General features: G+C 51.8%; 1 protein-coding gene across 1 annotated transcript in view; it reads left to right on the forward strand.

Annotated features, from left to right (window-relative positions):
- Positions 1-16,799, forward strand: part of LOC140374764 (hydroperoxide isomerase ALOXE3) — a 33,769-nt gene extending 16,970 nt beyond the window's left edge. Inside the window, exons 10-13 of the mRNA XM_072461764.1 lie at positions 362-477; positions 714-814; positions 9,389-9,559; positions 16,588-16,799. Coding sequence (XP_072317865.1) covers positions 362-477; positions 714-814; positions 9,389-9,559; positions 16,588-16,791 — 592 coding nt within the window. The 3' untranslated portion in view covers positions 16,792-16,799. The remainder of the gene's footprint in view (positions 1-361; positions 478-713; positions 815-9,388; positions 9,560-16,587) is intronic.
- The last annotated feature ends 920 nt before the right edge of the window (positions 16,800-17,719 follow it).

Here is a 17,719-nt window from a genome sequence, read left to right on the forward strand (position 1 = left end):
ATGCACTGCGCCTTCCTCAGGTCAGAACATGCACTGCGCCCTCCTCAGGTCAGGACAGGCACTGCGCCCTCCTCAGGTCAGGACATGCACTGCGCCCTCCTCAGGTCAGGACAGGCACTGCGCCCTCCTCAGGTCAGGACATGCACTGCGCCCTCCTCAGGTCAGGACAGGCACTGCGCCCTCCTCAGGTCAGGACATGCACTGCGCCCTCCTCAGGTCAGGACATGCACTGCGCCCTCCTCAGGTCAGGACAGGCACTGCGCCCTCCTCAGGTCAGAACATGCACTGCGCCCTCCTCAGGTCAGGACATGCACTGCGCCCTCCTCAGGTCAGGACTGTTGGTATGTTGTGTGATGTGCAGGTTTGTGATTGGCTGGTTGGACCTGTGTTACCATGGAGACGAGGACGTGGTGCAGGACGTGGAGCTGCAGAGTTGGATCAGAGACATCTACGATCATGGATTTCCCCCAGAGAGCGGTGAGTCCAGCTCTAACCTCTGACCTGAGACGTGCTCCTCCCACAGACACGTGCTCCTCCCACAAACACGTGCTCCTCCCACAAACACGTGCTCCTCCCACAGACACGTATTTTATTGTTTAAAATGTTAATACAATGAAGAAAGACATGAAAAGTAAATGTCCCAAATGTGTTTGGCCTTTTTGACTCATAAATACCTGATCACGTCACTCTGCTCCCGTCCAATCCCGTCGCAGGTTTCCCTCAGCGTTTCCGGTCCAAGGCTGAGCTGTCAGAGTTCGTTACCATGGTGATGTTCAGTTGCTCCGCCCTCCACGCCGCCGTCAACTTCTCCCAGGTGAAACTGCAGGAGGCGCTGTGGAGTGTCTCACAAAAGCATGTTAAGGGTGTAAAACGCACATGTGAGCGTCCTCCAGGGGGCGCTCTTACTCCCTCACGTTCCCTCACGTTCCCTCACGTTCCCTCACGTTCCCTCACGTTCCCTCATCACGTTCCCTCATGTTCCCTCATCACGTTCCCTCATCACGTTCCCTCACGTTCCCTCACGTTCCCTCACGTTCCCTCATCACGTTCCCTCACGTTCCCTCATCACGTTCCCTCATCACGTTCCCTCATGTTCCCTCATCACGTTACCTCATCACGTTCCCTCACGTTCCCTCACATTCCCTCATCACGTTCCCTCACGTTCCCTCATCACGTTCCCTCACGTTCCCTCATCACGTTCCCTCATCACGTTCCCTCACGTTCCCTCATCACGTTCCCTCATCACGTTCCCTCATTACGTTCTCTCAACACGTTCCCTCATCCATCACGTTCCCTCACGTTCTCTCATCACGTTCCCTCACGTTCCCTCACGTTCCCTCATCACGTTCCCTCATCACGTTCCCTCACGTTCCTTCACATTCCCTCACGTTCTCACATCACGTTCCCTCACGTTCCCTCACATTCCCTCATCACGTTCCCTCACGTTCCCTCACATTCCCTCATCACGTTCCCTCACGTTCTCTCATCACGTTCCCTCACGTTCCCTCACGTTCCCTCACGTTCCCTCATCACGTTCCCTCATCAATCACGTTCTCTCATCACGTTCCCTCACGTTCCCTCACGTTCCCTCATCACGTTCCCTCACGTTCCTTCACATTCCCTCACGTTCCCTCACGTTCCCTCATCATGTTCCCTCACGTTCCCTCATCACGTTCCCTCATCACGTTCCCTCATCACGTTCCCTCATCACGTTCCCTCACGTTCCCTCATCACGTTCCCTCACGTTCCCTCATCACGTTCCCTCATCACGTTCCCTCATCACGTTCCCTCATCACGTTCCCTCACGTTCCCTCACGTTCCCTCATCACGTTCCCTCATCACGTTCCCTCACGTTCCCTCATCAATCACGTTCCCTCATCACGTTCCCTCACGTTCCCTCATCACGTTCCCTCATCACGTTCCCTCACGTTCCCTCATCAATCACGTTCCCTCATCACGTTCCCTCACGTTCCCTCACGTTCTCTCATCACGTGCCCTCACGTTCCCTCATCACGTTCCCTCACGTTCCCTCATCAATCACGTTCCCTCATCACGTTCCCTCACGTTCCCTCACGTTCCCTCATCACGTTCCCTCACGTTCCCTCATCAATCACGTTCCCTCATCACGTTGCCTCACGTTCCCTCATCAATCACGTTTCCTTATCACGTTCCCTCACGTTCCTTCACATTCCCTCATCACATTCCCTCATCACGTTCCCTCACGTTCCCTCATCACGTTCCCTCACGTTCCCTCACGTTCTCTCATCACGTTCCCTCACGTTCCCTCATCACGTTCCCTCACGTTCCTTCACATTCCCTCACGTTCTCACATCACGTTCCCTCATGTTCCCTCACATTCCCTCATCACGTTCCCTCATCACGTTCCCTCATCACGTTCCCTCATCACGTTCCCTCATCACGTTCCCTCATCACGTTCCCTCATCACGTTCCCTCACAATCCCTCACGTTCCCTCATCACGTTCCCTCACGTTCCCTCAGGTTCCTTCACATTCCCTCATCACATTCCCTCATCACGTTCCCTCACGTTCTATCATCACGTTCCCTCACGTTCCCTCATCACGTTCCCTCACGTTCCTTCACATTCCCTCACGTTCTCACATCACGTTCCCTCATGTTCCCTCACATTCCCTCATCACGTTCCCTCATCACGTTCCCTCATCACGTTCCCTCATCACGTTCCCTCATCACGTTCCCTCATCACGTTCCCTCACGTTCCCTCACGTTCCCTCATCACGTTCCCTCACGTTCCCTCAGGTTCCTTCACATTCCCTCATCACATTCCCTCATCACGTTCCCTCACGTTCCCTCACGTTCTCTCATCACGTTCCCTCACGTTCCCTCATCACGTTCCCTCACCACGTTCCCTCACGTTCCTTCACATTCCCTCACGTTCTCAGATCACGTTCCCTCACGTTCCCTCATCACGTTCCCTCATCACGTTCCCTCACCACGTTCCCTCACGTTCCCTCATCACGTTCCCTCATCACATTCCCTCACATTCCCTCATCACGTTCCCTCATCACGTTCCCTCATGTTCCCTCACGTTCCCTCACGTTCCCTCATCACGTTCCCTCACGTTCCCTCGAGTTCTCTCATCACGTTCCCTCACGTTCCCTCACGTTCCCTCACGTTCCCTCATCACGTTCCCTCACGTTCCCTCATCACGTTCCCTCACGTTCCCTCATGTTCCCTCATCACGTTCCCTCATCACGTTCCCTCACGTTCCCTCATCACGTTCCCTCATCACGTTCCCTCACGTTCCCTCATCATGTTCCCTCACGTTCCCTCATCACGTTCCCTCATCATGTTCCCTCATCATGTTCCCTCACGTTCCCTCATCATGTTCCCTCACGTTCCCTCATCACGTTCCCTCATCACGTTCCCTCATCATGTTCCCTCACGTTCCCTCAGGTTCCCTCATCACGTTCCCTCACATTCCCTCATCACGTTCCCTCACATTCCCTCATCACGTTCCCTCATCACGTTCCCTCATCACGTTCCCTCACGTTCCCTCATCACGTTCCCTCACGTTCCCTCATCACGTTCCCTCATCACGTTCCCTCATCATGTTCCCTCACGTTCCCTCAGGTTCCCTCATCACGTTCCCTCACATTCCCTCATCACGTTCCCTCACATTCCCTCATCACGTTCCCTCACGTTCCCTCATCACGTTCCCTCACGTTCCCTCATCACGTTCCCTCACGTTCCCTCATCACGTTCCCTCACGTTCCCTCACGTTCCCTCATCACGTTCCCTCATCATGTTCCCTCACGTTCCCTCATCACGTTCCCTCACATTCCCTCATCACGTTCCCTCATCACGTTCCCTCATCATGTTCCCTCACGTTCCCTCATCACGTTCCCTCATCACGTTCCCTCATCATGTTCCCTCACGTTCCCTCAGGTTCCCTCATCACGTTCCCTCACATTCCCTCATCACGTTCCCTCACATTCCCTCATCACGTTCCCTCATCACGTTCCCTCATCACGTTCCCTCACGTTCCCTCATCACGTTCCCTCACGTTCCCTCATCACGTTCCCTCACGTTCCCTCACGTTCCCTCATCACGTTCCCTCACATTCCCTCATCACGTTCCCTCATCACGTTCCCTCATCATGTTCCCTCACGTTCCCTCAGGTTCCCTCATCACGTTCCCTCATCACGTTCCCTCATCACGTTCTCTCACGTTCGCTCATCACGTTCCCTCATCATGTTCCCTCACGTTCCCTCAGGTTCCCTCATCACGTTCCCTCATCACGTTCCCTCATCATGTTCCCTCACATTCCCTCATCACGTTCCCTCATCACGTTCCCTCATCACGTTCCCTCATCACGTTCCCTCATCACGTTCCCTCACGTTCCCTCAAGTTCCCTCATCACGTTCCCTCACGTTCCCTCAGGTTCCTTCACATTCCCTCATCACATTCCCTCATCACGTTCCCTCACGTTCCCTCACGTTCTCTCATCACGTTCCCTCACGTTCCCTCATCACGTTCCCTCACGTTCCCTCATCACGTTCCCTCACGTTCCTTCACATTCCCTCACGTTCTCAGATCACGTTCCCTCACGTTCCCTCATCACGTTCCCTCATCACGTTCCCTCATCACGTTCCCTCACCACGTTCCCTCACGTTCCCTCATCACGTTCCCTCATCACATTCCCTCACATTCCCTCATCACGTTCCCTCATGTTCCCTCACGTTCCCTCACGTTCCCTCATCACGTTCCCTCACGTTCCCTCGAGTTCTCTCACGTTCCCTCATCACGTTCCCTCACGTTCCCTCATCACGTTCCCTCACGTTCCCTCATAATCCCTCATCACGTTCCCTCATCACGTTCCCTCACGTTCCCTCATCACGTTCCCTCATCATGTTCCCTCACGTTCCCTCATCATGTTCCCTCACGTTCCCTCATCACGTTCCCTCATCATGTTCCCTCATCATGTTCCCTCACGTTCCCTCATCATGTTCCCTCACGTTCCCTCATCACGTTCCCTCATCACGTTCCCTCATCATGTTCCCTCACGTTCCCTCAGGTTCCCTCATCACGTTCCCTCACATTCCCTCATCACGTTCCCTCACATTCCCTCATCACGTTCCCTCACGTTCCCTCAGGTTCCCTCATCACGTTCCCTCACATTCCCTCATCACGTTCCCTCACGTTCCCTCATCATGTTCCCTCACGTTCCCTCATCACGTTCCCTCACATTCCCTCATCACGTTCCCTCATCACGTTCCCTCATCACGTTCCCTCACATTCCCTCATCACGTTCCCTCATCACGTTCCCTCACATTCCCTCATCACGTTCCCTCATCACGTTCCCTCATCACGTTCCCTCATCACGTTCTCTCACGTTCGCTCATCACGTTCCCTCATCACGTTCCCTCATCATGTTCCCTCACGTTCCCTCAGGTTCCCTCATCACGTTCCCTCATCACGTTCCCTCATCATGTTCCCTCACATTCCCTCATCACGTTCCCTCATCATGTTCACTCACGTTCCCTCATCACGTTCCCTCATCACGTTCCCTCATCACGTTCCCTCATCACGTTCCCTCATCACGTTCCCTCACATTCCCTCATCACGTTCCCTCATCACGTTCCCTCATCACGTTCCCTCACATTCCCTCATCACGTTCCCTCACATTCCCTCATCACGTTCCCTCATCACGTTCCCTCATCATGTTCCCTCACGTTCCCTCATCAAGTTCTCTCACGTTCGCTCATCACGTTCGCTCATCACGTTCCCTCATCAAGTTCTCTCACGTTCGCTCATCACGTTCGCTCATCACGTTCCCTCATCATGTTCCCTCACGTTCCTTCAGGTTCCCTCATCACGTTCCCTCATCACGTTCCCTCATCACGTTCCCTCATCACGTTCCCTCATGCTCCCTCATCACGTTCCCTCATCACGTTCCCTCACGTTCCCTCATCACGTTCCCTCATCACGTTCCCTCATCACGTTCCCTCATCAAGTTCTCTCACGTTCGCTCATCACGTTCGCTCATCACGTTCCCTCATCATGTTCCCTCACGTTCCTTCAGGTTCCCTCATCACGTTCCCTCATCACGTTCCCTCATCACGTTCCCTCATCACGTTCCCTCATGCTCCCTCATCACGTTCCCTCATCACGTTCCCTCACGTTCCCTCATCACGTTCCCTCATGCTCCCTCATCACGTTCCCTCATCACGTTCCCTCACGTTCCCTCATCACGTTCCCTCATGTTCCCTCACGTTCCCTCAGGTTCCCTCATCACGTTCCCTCATCACGTTCCCTCATCACGTTCCCTCATCAAGTTCTCTCACGTTCGCTCATCACGTTCGCTCATCACGTTCCCTCATCATGTTCCCTCACGTTCCCTCATCATGTTCCCTCACGTTCCTTCAGGTTCCCTCATCACGTTCCCTCATCACGTTCCCTCATCACGTTCCCTCATCACGTTCCCTCATGCTCCCTCATCACGTTCCCTCATCACGTTCCCTCACGTTCCCTCATCACGTTCCCTCATGCTCCCTCATCACGTTCCCTCATCACGTTCCCTCACGTTCCCTCATCACGTTCCCTCATGTTCCCTCACGTTCCCTCAGGTTTCCTCATCACGTTCCCTCACGTTCCCTCGCGTTCTCTCATCACGTTCCTTCACGTTCCCTCACGTTCCCTCATCACGTTCCCTCACGTTCCCTCATCACGTTCCCTCATCACGTTCCCTCACGTTCCCTCGTCACGTTCCCTCATCACGTTCCCTCACGTTCCCTCATCACGTTCCCTCATCTCGTTCCCTCACGTTCCCTCATCACGTTCCCTCATCACGTTCCCTCACGTTCCCTCACGTTCCCTCATCACGTTCCCTCATCACGTTCCCTCACGTTCCCTCACGTTCCCTCATCATGTTCCCTCATCATGTTCCCTCACATTCCCTCATCACGTTCCCTCATCACGTTCCCTCACATTCCCTCATCACGTTTCCTCATGTTCCCTCATCACGTTCCCTCATCACGTTCCCTCATCACGTTCCCTCATCACGTTCTCTCACGTTCCCTCATCACGTTCCCTCATCACGTTCTCTCACGTTCGCTCATCATGTTCCCTCATCATGTTCCCTCACGTTCCCTCATCACGTTCCCTCACATTCCCTCATCACGTTCCCTCATCACGTTCCCTCATCACGTTCCCTCATCACGTTCTCTCACGTTCGCTCATCACGTTCCCTCATCACGTTCCCTCATCATGTTCCCTCACGTTCCCTCAGGTTCCCTCATCACGTTCCCTCATCACGTTCCCTCATCATGTTCCCTCACATTCCCTCATCACGTTCCCTCATCATGTTCACTCACGTTCCCTCAGGTTCCCTCATCACGTTCCCTCATCACGTTCCCTCATCACGTTCCCTCATCACGTTCCCTCATCACGTTCCCTCACATTCCCTCATCACGTTCCCTCATCACGTTCCCTCATCACGTTCCCTCACATTCCCTCATCACGTTCCCTCATCACGTTCCCTCATCATGTTCCCTCACGTTCCCTCAGGTTCCCTCATCACGTTCCCTCATCACGTTCCCTCATCACGTTCCCTCATCAAGTTCTCTCACGTTCGCTCATCACGTTCGCTCATCACGTTCCCTCATCATGTTCCCTCACGTTCCCTCATCATGTTCCCTCACGTTCCTTCAGGTTCCCTCATCACGTTCCCTCATCACGTTCCCTCATCACGTTCCCTCATCACGTTCCCTCATCACGTTCCCTCATGCTCCCTCATCACGTTCCCTCATCACGTTCCCTCACGTTCCCTCATCACGTTCCCTCATGCTCCCTCATCACGTTCCCTCATCACGTTCCCTCACGTTCCCTCATCACGTTCCCTCATGTTCCCTCACGTTCCCTCAGGTTCCCTCATCACGTTCCCTCATCACGTTCCCTCATCACGTTCCCTCATCAAGTTCTCTCACGTTCGCTCATCACGTTCGCTCATCACGTTCCCTCATCATGTTCCCTCACGTTCCCTCATCATGTTCCCTCACGTTCCTTCAGGTTCCCTCATCACGTTCCCTCATCACGTTCCCTCATCACGTTCCCTCATCACGTTCCCTCATGCTCCCTCATCACGTTCCCTCATCACGTTCCCTCACGTTCCCTCATCACGTTCCCTCATGCTCCCTCATCACGTTCCCTCATCACGTTCCCTCACGTTCCCTCATCACGTTCCCTCATGTTCCCTCACGTTCCCTCAGGTTTCCTCATCACGTTCCCTCACGTTCCCTCGCGTTCTCTCATCACGTTCCTTCACGTTCCCTCACGTTCCCTCATCACGTTCCCTCACGTTCCCTCATCACGTTCCCTCATCACGTTCCCTCATGTTCCCTCACGTTCCCTCATCACGTTCCCTCACGTTCCCTCGTCACGTTCCCTCATCACGTTCCCTCACGTTCCCTCATCACGTTCCCTCATCACGTTCCCTCACGTTCCCTCATCACGTTCCCTCATCACGTTCCCTCACGTTCCCTCACGTTCCCTCATCACGTTCCCTCATCACGTTCCCTCACGTTCCCTCACGTTCCCTCACGTTCCCTCATCATGTTCCCTCATCATGTTCCCTCACATTCCCTCATCACGTTCCCTCATCACGTTCCCTCACATTCCCTCATCACGTTTCCTCATGTTCCCTCATCACGTTCCCTCATCACGTTCCCTCATCACGTTCCCTCATCACGTTCTCTCACGTTCCCTCATCACGTTCCCTCATCACGTTCTCTCACGTTCCCTCATCATGTTCCCTCATCATGTTCCCTCACGTTCCCTCATCACGTTCCCTCACATTCCCTCATCACGTTCCCTCATCACGTTCCCTCATCACGTTCCCTCATCACGTTTCCTCATGTTCCCTCATCACGTTCCCTCATCATGTTCCCGCACGTTCCCTCATCACGTTCCCTCATCACGTTCCCTCACGTTCCCTCATCACGTTCCCTCATCACGTTCCCTCACGTTCCCTCATCACGTTCCCTCATCACGTTCCCTCACGTTCCCTCATCACGTTCCCTCATCACGTTCCCTCACGTTCCCTCACGTTCCCTCATCACGTTCCCTCATCACGTTCCCTCACGTTCCCTCACGTTCCCTCATCATGTTCCCTCATCATGTTCCCTCACATTCCCTCATCACGTTCCCTCATCACGTTCCCTCACATTCCCTCATCACGTTTCCTCATGTTCCCTCATCACGTTCCCTCATCACGTTCCCTCATCACGTTCCCTCATCACGTTCTCTCACGTTCCCTCATCACGTTCCCTCATCACGTTCCCTCATCATGTTCCCGCACGTTCCCTCACGTTCCCTCACGTTCCCTCACGTTCCCTGTGCTCTGTCTCTGCAGCTGGACTTTGCTCTGTGGATTCCAAACACTCCTTCCTGTTTGCTGCGCCCGCCTCCTCAGGTCAAAGGTCAGCTGACGGAGGAGGACTTCCTGTCGTTTCTGCCGGACGTGAACACGAGCGTGCGCGTCCTGAGCAGCCTCGCCCTGCTCTCGGCCCCCGCCCCAAACTTTGTAAGAATCACATTTGCACCAGAGACACTGAAGTTCTAGCTCCCAGAGCGGCCCCTGAGAGGTTCTAGCTCCCAGAGCGGCTCCTGAGAGGTTCTAGCTCCCAGAGCGGCCCCTGAGAGGTTCTAGCTCCCAGAGCGGCTCCTGAGAGGTTCTAGCTCCCAGAGCGGCTCCTGAGAGGTTCTAGCTCCCAGAGCGGCTCCTGAGAGGTTCTAGCTCCCAGAGCGGCCCCTGAGAGGTTCTAGCTCCCAGAGCGGCTCCTGAGAGGTTCTAGCTCCCAGAGCGGCCCCTGAGAGGTTCTAGCTCCCAGAGCGGCTCCTGAGAGGTTCTAGCTCCCAGAGCGGCTCCTGAGAGGTTCTAGCTCCCAAAGCGGCTCCTGAGAGGTTCTAGCTCCCAGAGCGGCTCCTGAGAGCTTCTAGCTCCCAAAGCGGCTCCTGAGAGCTTCTAGCTCCCAGAGCGGCTCCTGAGAGGTTCTAGCTCCCAAAGCGGCTCCTGAGAGGTTCTGGCTCCCAAAGCGTCTGGCTCTAGGGCTCCAGGTGGACTTTAGCTCAGGGGGAGGAGCCTCCTCAGCACAGCCAGATGATTGGACGAGAGAGAACTCAGACTCAGGCCAAAACAAGAAGAAAAAAGCAGAAACACAAAACCACCAAACTCTGACTTGATCTTGTGATAAAGCGTTGTATTTCCACAGATGCTAACGACTATGTGGAACCTTAGCAACACAAAGCTAGCAAAGCGCGTTAGCAACACAAAGCTAGAAAAGCGCGTTAGCAACACAAAGCTAGCTAGCAAAGCGCGTTAGCAACACAAAGCTAGCTAGCAAAGCGCGTTAGCAACACAAAGCTAGCAAAGCGCGTTAGCAACACAAAGCTAGCAAAGCGCGTTAGCAACACAAAGCTAGCAAAGCGCGTTAGCAAAACAAAGCTAGCAAAGTGCGTTAGCAACACAAAGCTATATTGATATATTGTAAGGCAGAGCAAAAATATGTCTGTTTGCCGTTTCCCGACCAAGCCGTCAAAATTACAGCCACTGGAACTCGAAAAAATATTACGAAGCCGAAAAATAAATGAAAATGAAACTTAACACGAGCGGAGAACGTTCAAGTCATTGTCTGTTGAAGCCTGACCCCTGGCGGTCACTGGGGGTCACTGCGTGTCACTGCTGCGGGTCACTGCGGTCACTGCTGTCATTACGGGTCACTGCTGTCACTACGGGTCACTGCGGTCACTGCGTGTCACTGCGGGTCACTGCGTGTCACTGCGGTCACTACGGGTCACTGCGTGTCACTGCGGTCACTGCGGTCACTGCTGTCACTACGGGTCACTGCGTGTCACTACGGGTCACTGCGGTCACTGCTGTCACTGCGTGTCACTGCGGTCACTGTGGGTCACTGCTGTCACTACGGGTCACTGCGGTCACTGCTGTCACTACGGGTCACTGCTGTCACTACGGGTCACTGCGGTCACTGCTGTCACTGCGGGTCACTGCGGGTCACTGCTGTCACTGCGGGTCACTGCGGGTCACTGCTGTCACTACGGGTCACTGCGGTCACTGCTGTCACTGCGGGTCACTGCTGTCACTACGGGTCACTGCTGTCACTACGAGTCACTGCGGTCACAGCGGGTCACTGCGTGTCACTGCAGGTCACTGCGGTCACTGCTGTCCCTACGGGTCACTGCGGTCACTGCGGGTCACTGCGTGTCACTGCGGGTCACTGCGGTCACTGCTGTCCCTACGGGTCACTATAGTCACTACGGGTCACTGCGGTCACTGCGGGTCACTGCGGTCACTGCGGGTCACTGCGGTCACTGCTGTCATTACGGGTCACTGCTGTCACTACGGGTCACTGCGGTCACTGCGTGTCACTGCGGGTCACTGCGTGTCACTGCGGTCACTACGGGTCACTGCGTGTCACTGCGGTCACTGCGGTCACTGCTGTCACTACGGGTCACTGCGTGTCACTATGGGTCACTGCGGTCACTGCTGTCACTGCGTGTCACTGCGGTCACTGCTGTCACTGCTGTCACTACGGGTCACTGCGGTCACTGTGGGTCACTGCGTGTCACTGCGGGTCAATGCGGTCACTGCTGTCACTACAGGTCACTACGGGTCACTGCGTGTCACTGCGGGTCACTGCGTGTCACTGCGGGTCACTGCGGTCACTACGGGTCACTGCGTGTCACTGCGGTCACTGCGGTCACTGCTGTCACTACGGGTCACTGCGTGTCACTACGGGTCACTGCGGTCACTGCTGTCACTACAGGTCACTACGGGTCACTGCGGTCACTGCGGTCACTGCGGGTCACTGCGGGTCACTGCGGGTCACTGCGGGTCACTGCGGTCACCGCGGGTCACTGCGGGTCACTGCGGGTCACTGCGGTCACTGCGGGTCACTGCGGGTCACTGCGGGTCACTGCGGGTCACTGGCAGAATATAAAAAACGGGATTGGACAGTGGCTGAAATATGCAGAATTTGTCATATATGACCAAGACGTCGACGATTCTACGAAATGAAAATGGCCAATGTCCTGTACAAAAATAGTTTATTGGCTGGACTTATTCATTTTTTTGTTTTGTACATTTACGGTAGCATCTCAATTTCATAGGCAAATTATCATTAAATTCTATAAACAAATTTGGATTTTGTTTTACTTTAAAGTAAAAATAAATAAATAATAATTTACCTTCCTACCCAATTGAAAAATGGTAGATCGGGTTACAGCAAACAGACCATTTATTTGGGGCAGCCTAATATTGTTATATTGTTATATTGTTATATTGATATATTGATATATTGTTATATTGTTATATTGTTATATTTATATATTGATATATTGATATATTGATATATTGATATATTGTTATATTTATATATTGATATATTGATATATTGATATATTGTTATATTGTTATATTGATATATTGATATATTGATATATTGTTATATTGTTATATTGTTATATTGATATATTGATATATTGATATATTGTTATATTGTTATATTGATATATTGATATATTGATATATTTTTATATTGTTATATTGTTATATTGTTATATTGTTATATTGTTATATTGATATATTGTTATATTGTTATATTGTTATATTGATATATTGATATATTGATATATTGTTATATTGTTATATTGTTATATTGATATATTGATATATTGATATATTGTTATATTGTTATATTGATATATTGATATATTGATATATTGTTATATTGTTATATTGATATATTGTTATATTGTTATATTGATATATTGATATATTGATATATTGTTATATTGTTATATTGATATATTGATATATTGATATATTGTTATATTGTTATATTGATATATTGTTATATTGTTATATTGTTATATTGTTATATTGATATATTGATATATTGATATATTGTTATATTGTTATATTGTTATATTGATATATTGATATATTGTTATATTGTTATATTGTTATATTGTTATATTGTTATATTGATATATTGATATATTGTTATATTGTTATATTGATATATTGTTATATTGTTATATTGTTATATTGTTATATTGATATATTGATATATTGATATATTGTTATATTGATATATTGTTATATTGTTATATTGTTATATTGTTATATTGATATATTGATATATTGATATATTGTTATATTATATATATATACATATGTGGGTGTAATCCCTCATTGGTCCAGGCGTGTTCCATAGTAGAAAAAGCTTCAGTTGTTTCATCTGGACTCAGTTTGAAAAAATAGACGTTTCGACTCTCATCCAAGAGTCATTGTCAATAAAAGAATTTAGATCGAGAACTCCGATATTAATACTGTTCTGTGGTAAGACCCGCCCATTGGGAGGAGCCTTCCTGAAGTAGAAAGAGTTGTTTGTTTCAACAGAAACTCCCCCCTTGTATCTACCGAGCCTATTCAGAATCTTAATGGGCTGTTAGAATCCTCTTTGTCTTTGTGAGACCCTGGCTCAACCACCCTGAGGACCTGATTAGCATCTGAATGCCCTGGTCCTTTACCTTTCCAGGGGTTCAGTAACCCATTATAAATAACAGGAAGATGAAACCTAAGCCCTCCATTTCTGTTTAAAGAAGGTCTTTCTTTTTTAACAAAAATAGCTTCCTTGACTCCTCTTTCAAACCATCTTTTCTCCTGCTTAAAACCTTCACATCACCGTCTTCAAACGAGTGATTAGAGGCTTCAAGATGGAGATGCACGGCACTCTGAGGTCCTGAACTTGTATTTCTTCTGTGCTGATAAAGCCTCTTGTGTAGAGGCTGTTTTGTCTCACCTATGTACCGTTCTTTACAGCTTTCTTCACTGCATTGGATCGAATAAACTACATTGCTCTGTTTTTGAGTCGGCAACTTGTCCTTAGGGTGAACCAGTTTTTGTCTTAAAGTGTTTCCTGGTTTAAAATAAACAGGGACTTCGTGTTGTCTAAAAATTCTCTGCAGTTTTTCCGACAGGCCAGACACATAAGGGATAGAAACACCCTTCCTTCTCTGTTCAGTTTCCCTTTTGTCCTGCTTCTTGGTTCTCTTCACTCTATTGAGAGCCCAAGCCGGGTAACCACAGGCTGAGAGGGCATTTCGGACATGTTTTTCCTCTTTCTTCTTGCCCTCTGAGCTGGTGGGCACACCTTGTCCTCTGAGCTGGTGGGCACACCTTGAGCTCTGTGTTGTAAGGTTCTGATCACCCCCAGCTTGTGCTGTAGTGGGTGGTTGGAGCCAAAGAGCAGATACTGGTCCGTGTGTGTAGGTTTATACTTCTATTTGGAGTTTCCCGTCCTCTCCTCTGATCGTGGAACAATCAAGAAAGGCCAAGCGATTCTCCTTAGCGTCTTCTCTTGTAAACCTGATATGTGGGTCCACAGCATTGATGTGATCAGAGAAGGTTTCCAACTCTTGTTTCTTAATTGTTACAAAAGTATCATCGACATAGCGGAGCCACAGTTTTGGAGCTATGCCTGAGAATGAGGACAGTGCCTTCTTCTCAAAGTGCTCCATGTACAGGTTGGCCACTATGGGAGAGACGGGCGAGCCCATGGCACAGCCATGAATCTGTCTGTAAAATTGTCCCCGGAATTGAAAGTAAGTGGTGTTCAGACAGATGTCCTACAGTTTACATATGTGTTCAGGTGTCAGTTTGGTCCTTTCCTGTAGGTGGTGTCTTCCTGCAGTCTGATCCTCACTGCTGCTACTGCATCAGAGGTCAGAGGTCAGATGCAGGTGAACAGGGACACAACATCATATGAAACCATGAGGTCATCTGGCTCCAGTTGGAGATGTTTCACTTTATCCACAAAGTTGTGCGTGTTTTCCACATGATGTTCCGAATTCCCCACAAGCGGAGCCAATATAGTTGTTAAATGCTTGGCCACATTGTAAGTGATGGAATCTGTGCTGCACACTATGGGTCTGAGTGGAACCTCCTTTTTGTGTATTTTTGGAAGGCCATAAATGCAGGGCATGGCTTCACCAGGATACAGTCTGTAATACAGAGGCCGGTCTATCGCTTCCTCTTTTTCCAGCCTTTGTAAACAGTCTATCACTTTCTTCTTGTAGCCACTGGTCGGATCTCTTTTCAAGCGCTCGTATGTGGGCGTGTCCTCGAGGAGGGTGTGGACTTTGGCTTCGTAATCAGATGCGTTGAGAATCACAGTGCAGCGCCCCCTGTCTGCTGGGAGGATGTTGATGCTATGATCTTTTTCCAGTGCTGAAAGTGCTTTTCTCTCTTCAGCTGTGATATTTGAAGGCGGTGGTTTGGCACTCTTCAGGGTCGCTGTGACACGTAACCTCTTTAAACAGAAATGGAGGGCTTAGGTTTCATCTTCCTGTTATTTATAATGGGATTCTGAACCCCTGGAAAGGTAAAGGACCAGGGCATTCAGATGCTAATCAGGTACTCAGGGTGGTTGAGCCAGGGTCTCACTAAGACAAAGAGGATTCTAATAGCCCATTAAGATTCTGAATAGGCTCGGTAGATACAAGGGGGGAGTTTCTGTTGAAACAAACAACTCTTTCTACTTCAGGAAGGCTCCTCCCAATGGGCGGGTCTTACCACAGAACAGTATTAATATCAGAGTTCTCGATCTAAATTCTTTTATTGACAATGACTCTTGGATGAGAGTCGAAACGTCTATTTTTTCAAACTGAGTCCAGATGAAACAACTGAAGCTTTTTCTACTATATATACTTTTATTTATATAGCCCTTTTCAGTGACCCAAAGACGCTGAACAGATATAAAAAGGGGGGGGTATTTACAGACAGGGGGGACAACACGTACAGAACACATTAATATACAGATACAATGAACAAGACAGAAGAAGTAGAGAGAAAAAGATGGGGATGTAACAGGGGGTAGAAGAGTAGGCAATGGGGTAGAGGAGGCTAGGGGGAGGGGAGGTCATAGGCTTGGGTGAAGAGGTATGTTTTTAGGCGGGATTTGAATGTTGTGAGTGAGGGAGAGTGGGACAGGGGGGAGGGAGTTCCAGAGTCGGGGTGCTGTTCGGGAGAATGCTCTGTCGCCAAAACTTTAGAGTCGGGATGTTGGTGCAGCCAGGGTGAGAGAGGAGGAGGATCGGAGAGCTCGGGAGGGGGCGGTGGGGGATGAGGAGGTCAGACAGGTAGGGGGGGGGCGGTGGGGGTGGAGGAGGTCAGACAGGTAGGGGGGGGGCGGTGGGGGATGAGGAGGTCAGACAGGTAGGGGGGGGGCGGTGGGGGATGAGGAGGTCAGACAGGTAGGGGGGGGGCGGTGGGGGATGAGGAGGTCAGACAGGTAGGGGGGGGGCGGTGGGGGTGGAGGAGGTCAGACAGGTAGGGGGGGGGCGGTGGGGGTGGAGGAGGGAGGAGATGAAGGTAGCGGGGAGGGGGAGGGGGAGGCAGTGTCTGATGAGGCGGAGGTGGAAGTATGAGGTCTTGACGATGTGGCTGACATGGGGAGTGAAGGAGAGGGTGGATGTATATTGATATATTGATATATTGATATATTGATGTATCGATACATTCTTCTTCAGGTTCCCCTGTGCAGATACAGGGAGCAGCTCTTCCACTCTGGCGCCCCCCTCAGGCTGTGTGAGGCGCTGCAGGCCGAGCTCAAGGCCATTTCTGATGACATCACACACAGGAACGCAGAGCTCAGGGCCATTTCTGATGATGTCACTGTGTTTCCGTACGTTTACCTGGATCCTGAACACATCGAGAACAGCGTGGCCATCTGAGCCGGATGCCCTGCCACGCCCCGATGCCCTGCCACGCCCCGATGCCCTGCTACGCCCCGATGCCCTGCCACGCCCCGATTCCCTGCCACGCCCCGATGCCCTGCCACGCCCCAATGCCCTGCCACGCCCCGATGCCCTGCTACGCCCCGATGCCCTGCCACGCCCCGATGCCCTGCCACGCCCCGATGCCCTGCTACGCCCCGATGCCCTGCCACGCCCCGATGCCCTGCCACGCCCCATACCAGAGTGTCAGATGCCCTGCCACGCCCCGATGCCCTGCCACGCCCCAAAGCCCTGCCACGCCCCATACCAGAGTGTCAGATGCCCTGCCACGCCCCGATGCCCTGCCACGCCCCGATGCTCTGCCACGCCCCGATGCCCTGCCACGCCCCATACCAGAGTGTCAGATGCCCTGCCACGCCCCGATGCCCTGCCACGCCCCAAAGCCCTGCCACGCCCCATACCAGAGTGTCAGATGCCCTGCCACGCCCCAATGCCCTGCCACGCCCCAAAGCCCTGCCACGCCCCATACCAGAGTGTCAGATGCCCTGCCACGCCCCGATGCCCTGCCAGCCCCGATGCCCTGCCACGCCCCGATGCCCTGCCACGCCCCATACCAGAGTGTCAAATGCCCTGCCACGCTCCGATGCCCTGCCACGCCCCAAAGCCCTGCCACGCCCCATACCAGAGTGTCAGATGCCCTGCCACGCCCCGATGCCCTGCCACGCCCTGTGCCAGAGTGTCAGATGCCCTGCCACGCCCCGATGCCCTGCCACGCCCTGTGCCAGAGTGTCAGATGCCCTGCCACACCCGATGCCCTGCCACGCCCTGTGCCAGAGTGTCAGATGCCCTGCCACGCCCCGATGCCCTGCCACGCCCCATACCAGTGTCAGATGCCCTGCCACGCCCCGATGCCCTGCCACGCCCT

This window comes from Eucyclogobius newberryi, unplaced genomic scaffold, assembly GCF_026437365.1.
Source record: "Eucyclogobius newberryi isolate DKJ021-1_F unplaced genomic scaffold, fEucNew1.0.hap1 SCAF_31, whole genome shotgun sequence".
Taxonomy (NCBI): Eukaryota; Metazoa; Chordata; class Actinopteri; order Gobiiformes; family Gobiidae; genus Eucyclogobius; species Eucyclogobius newberryi.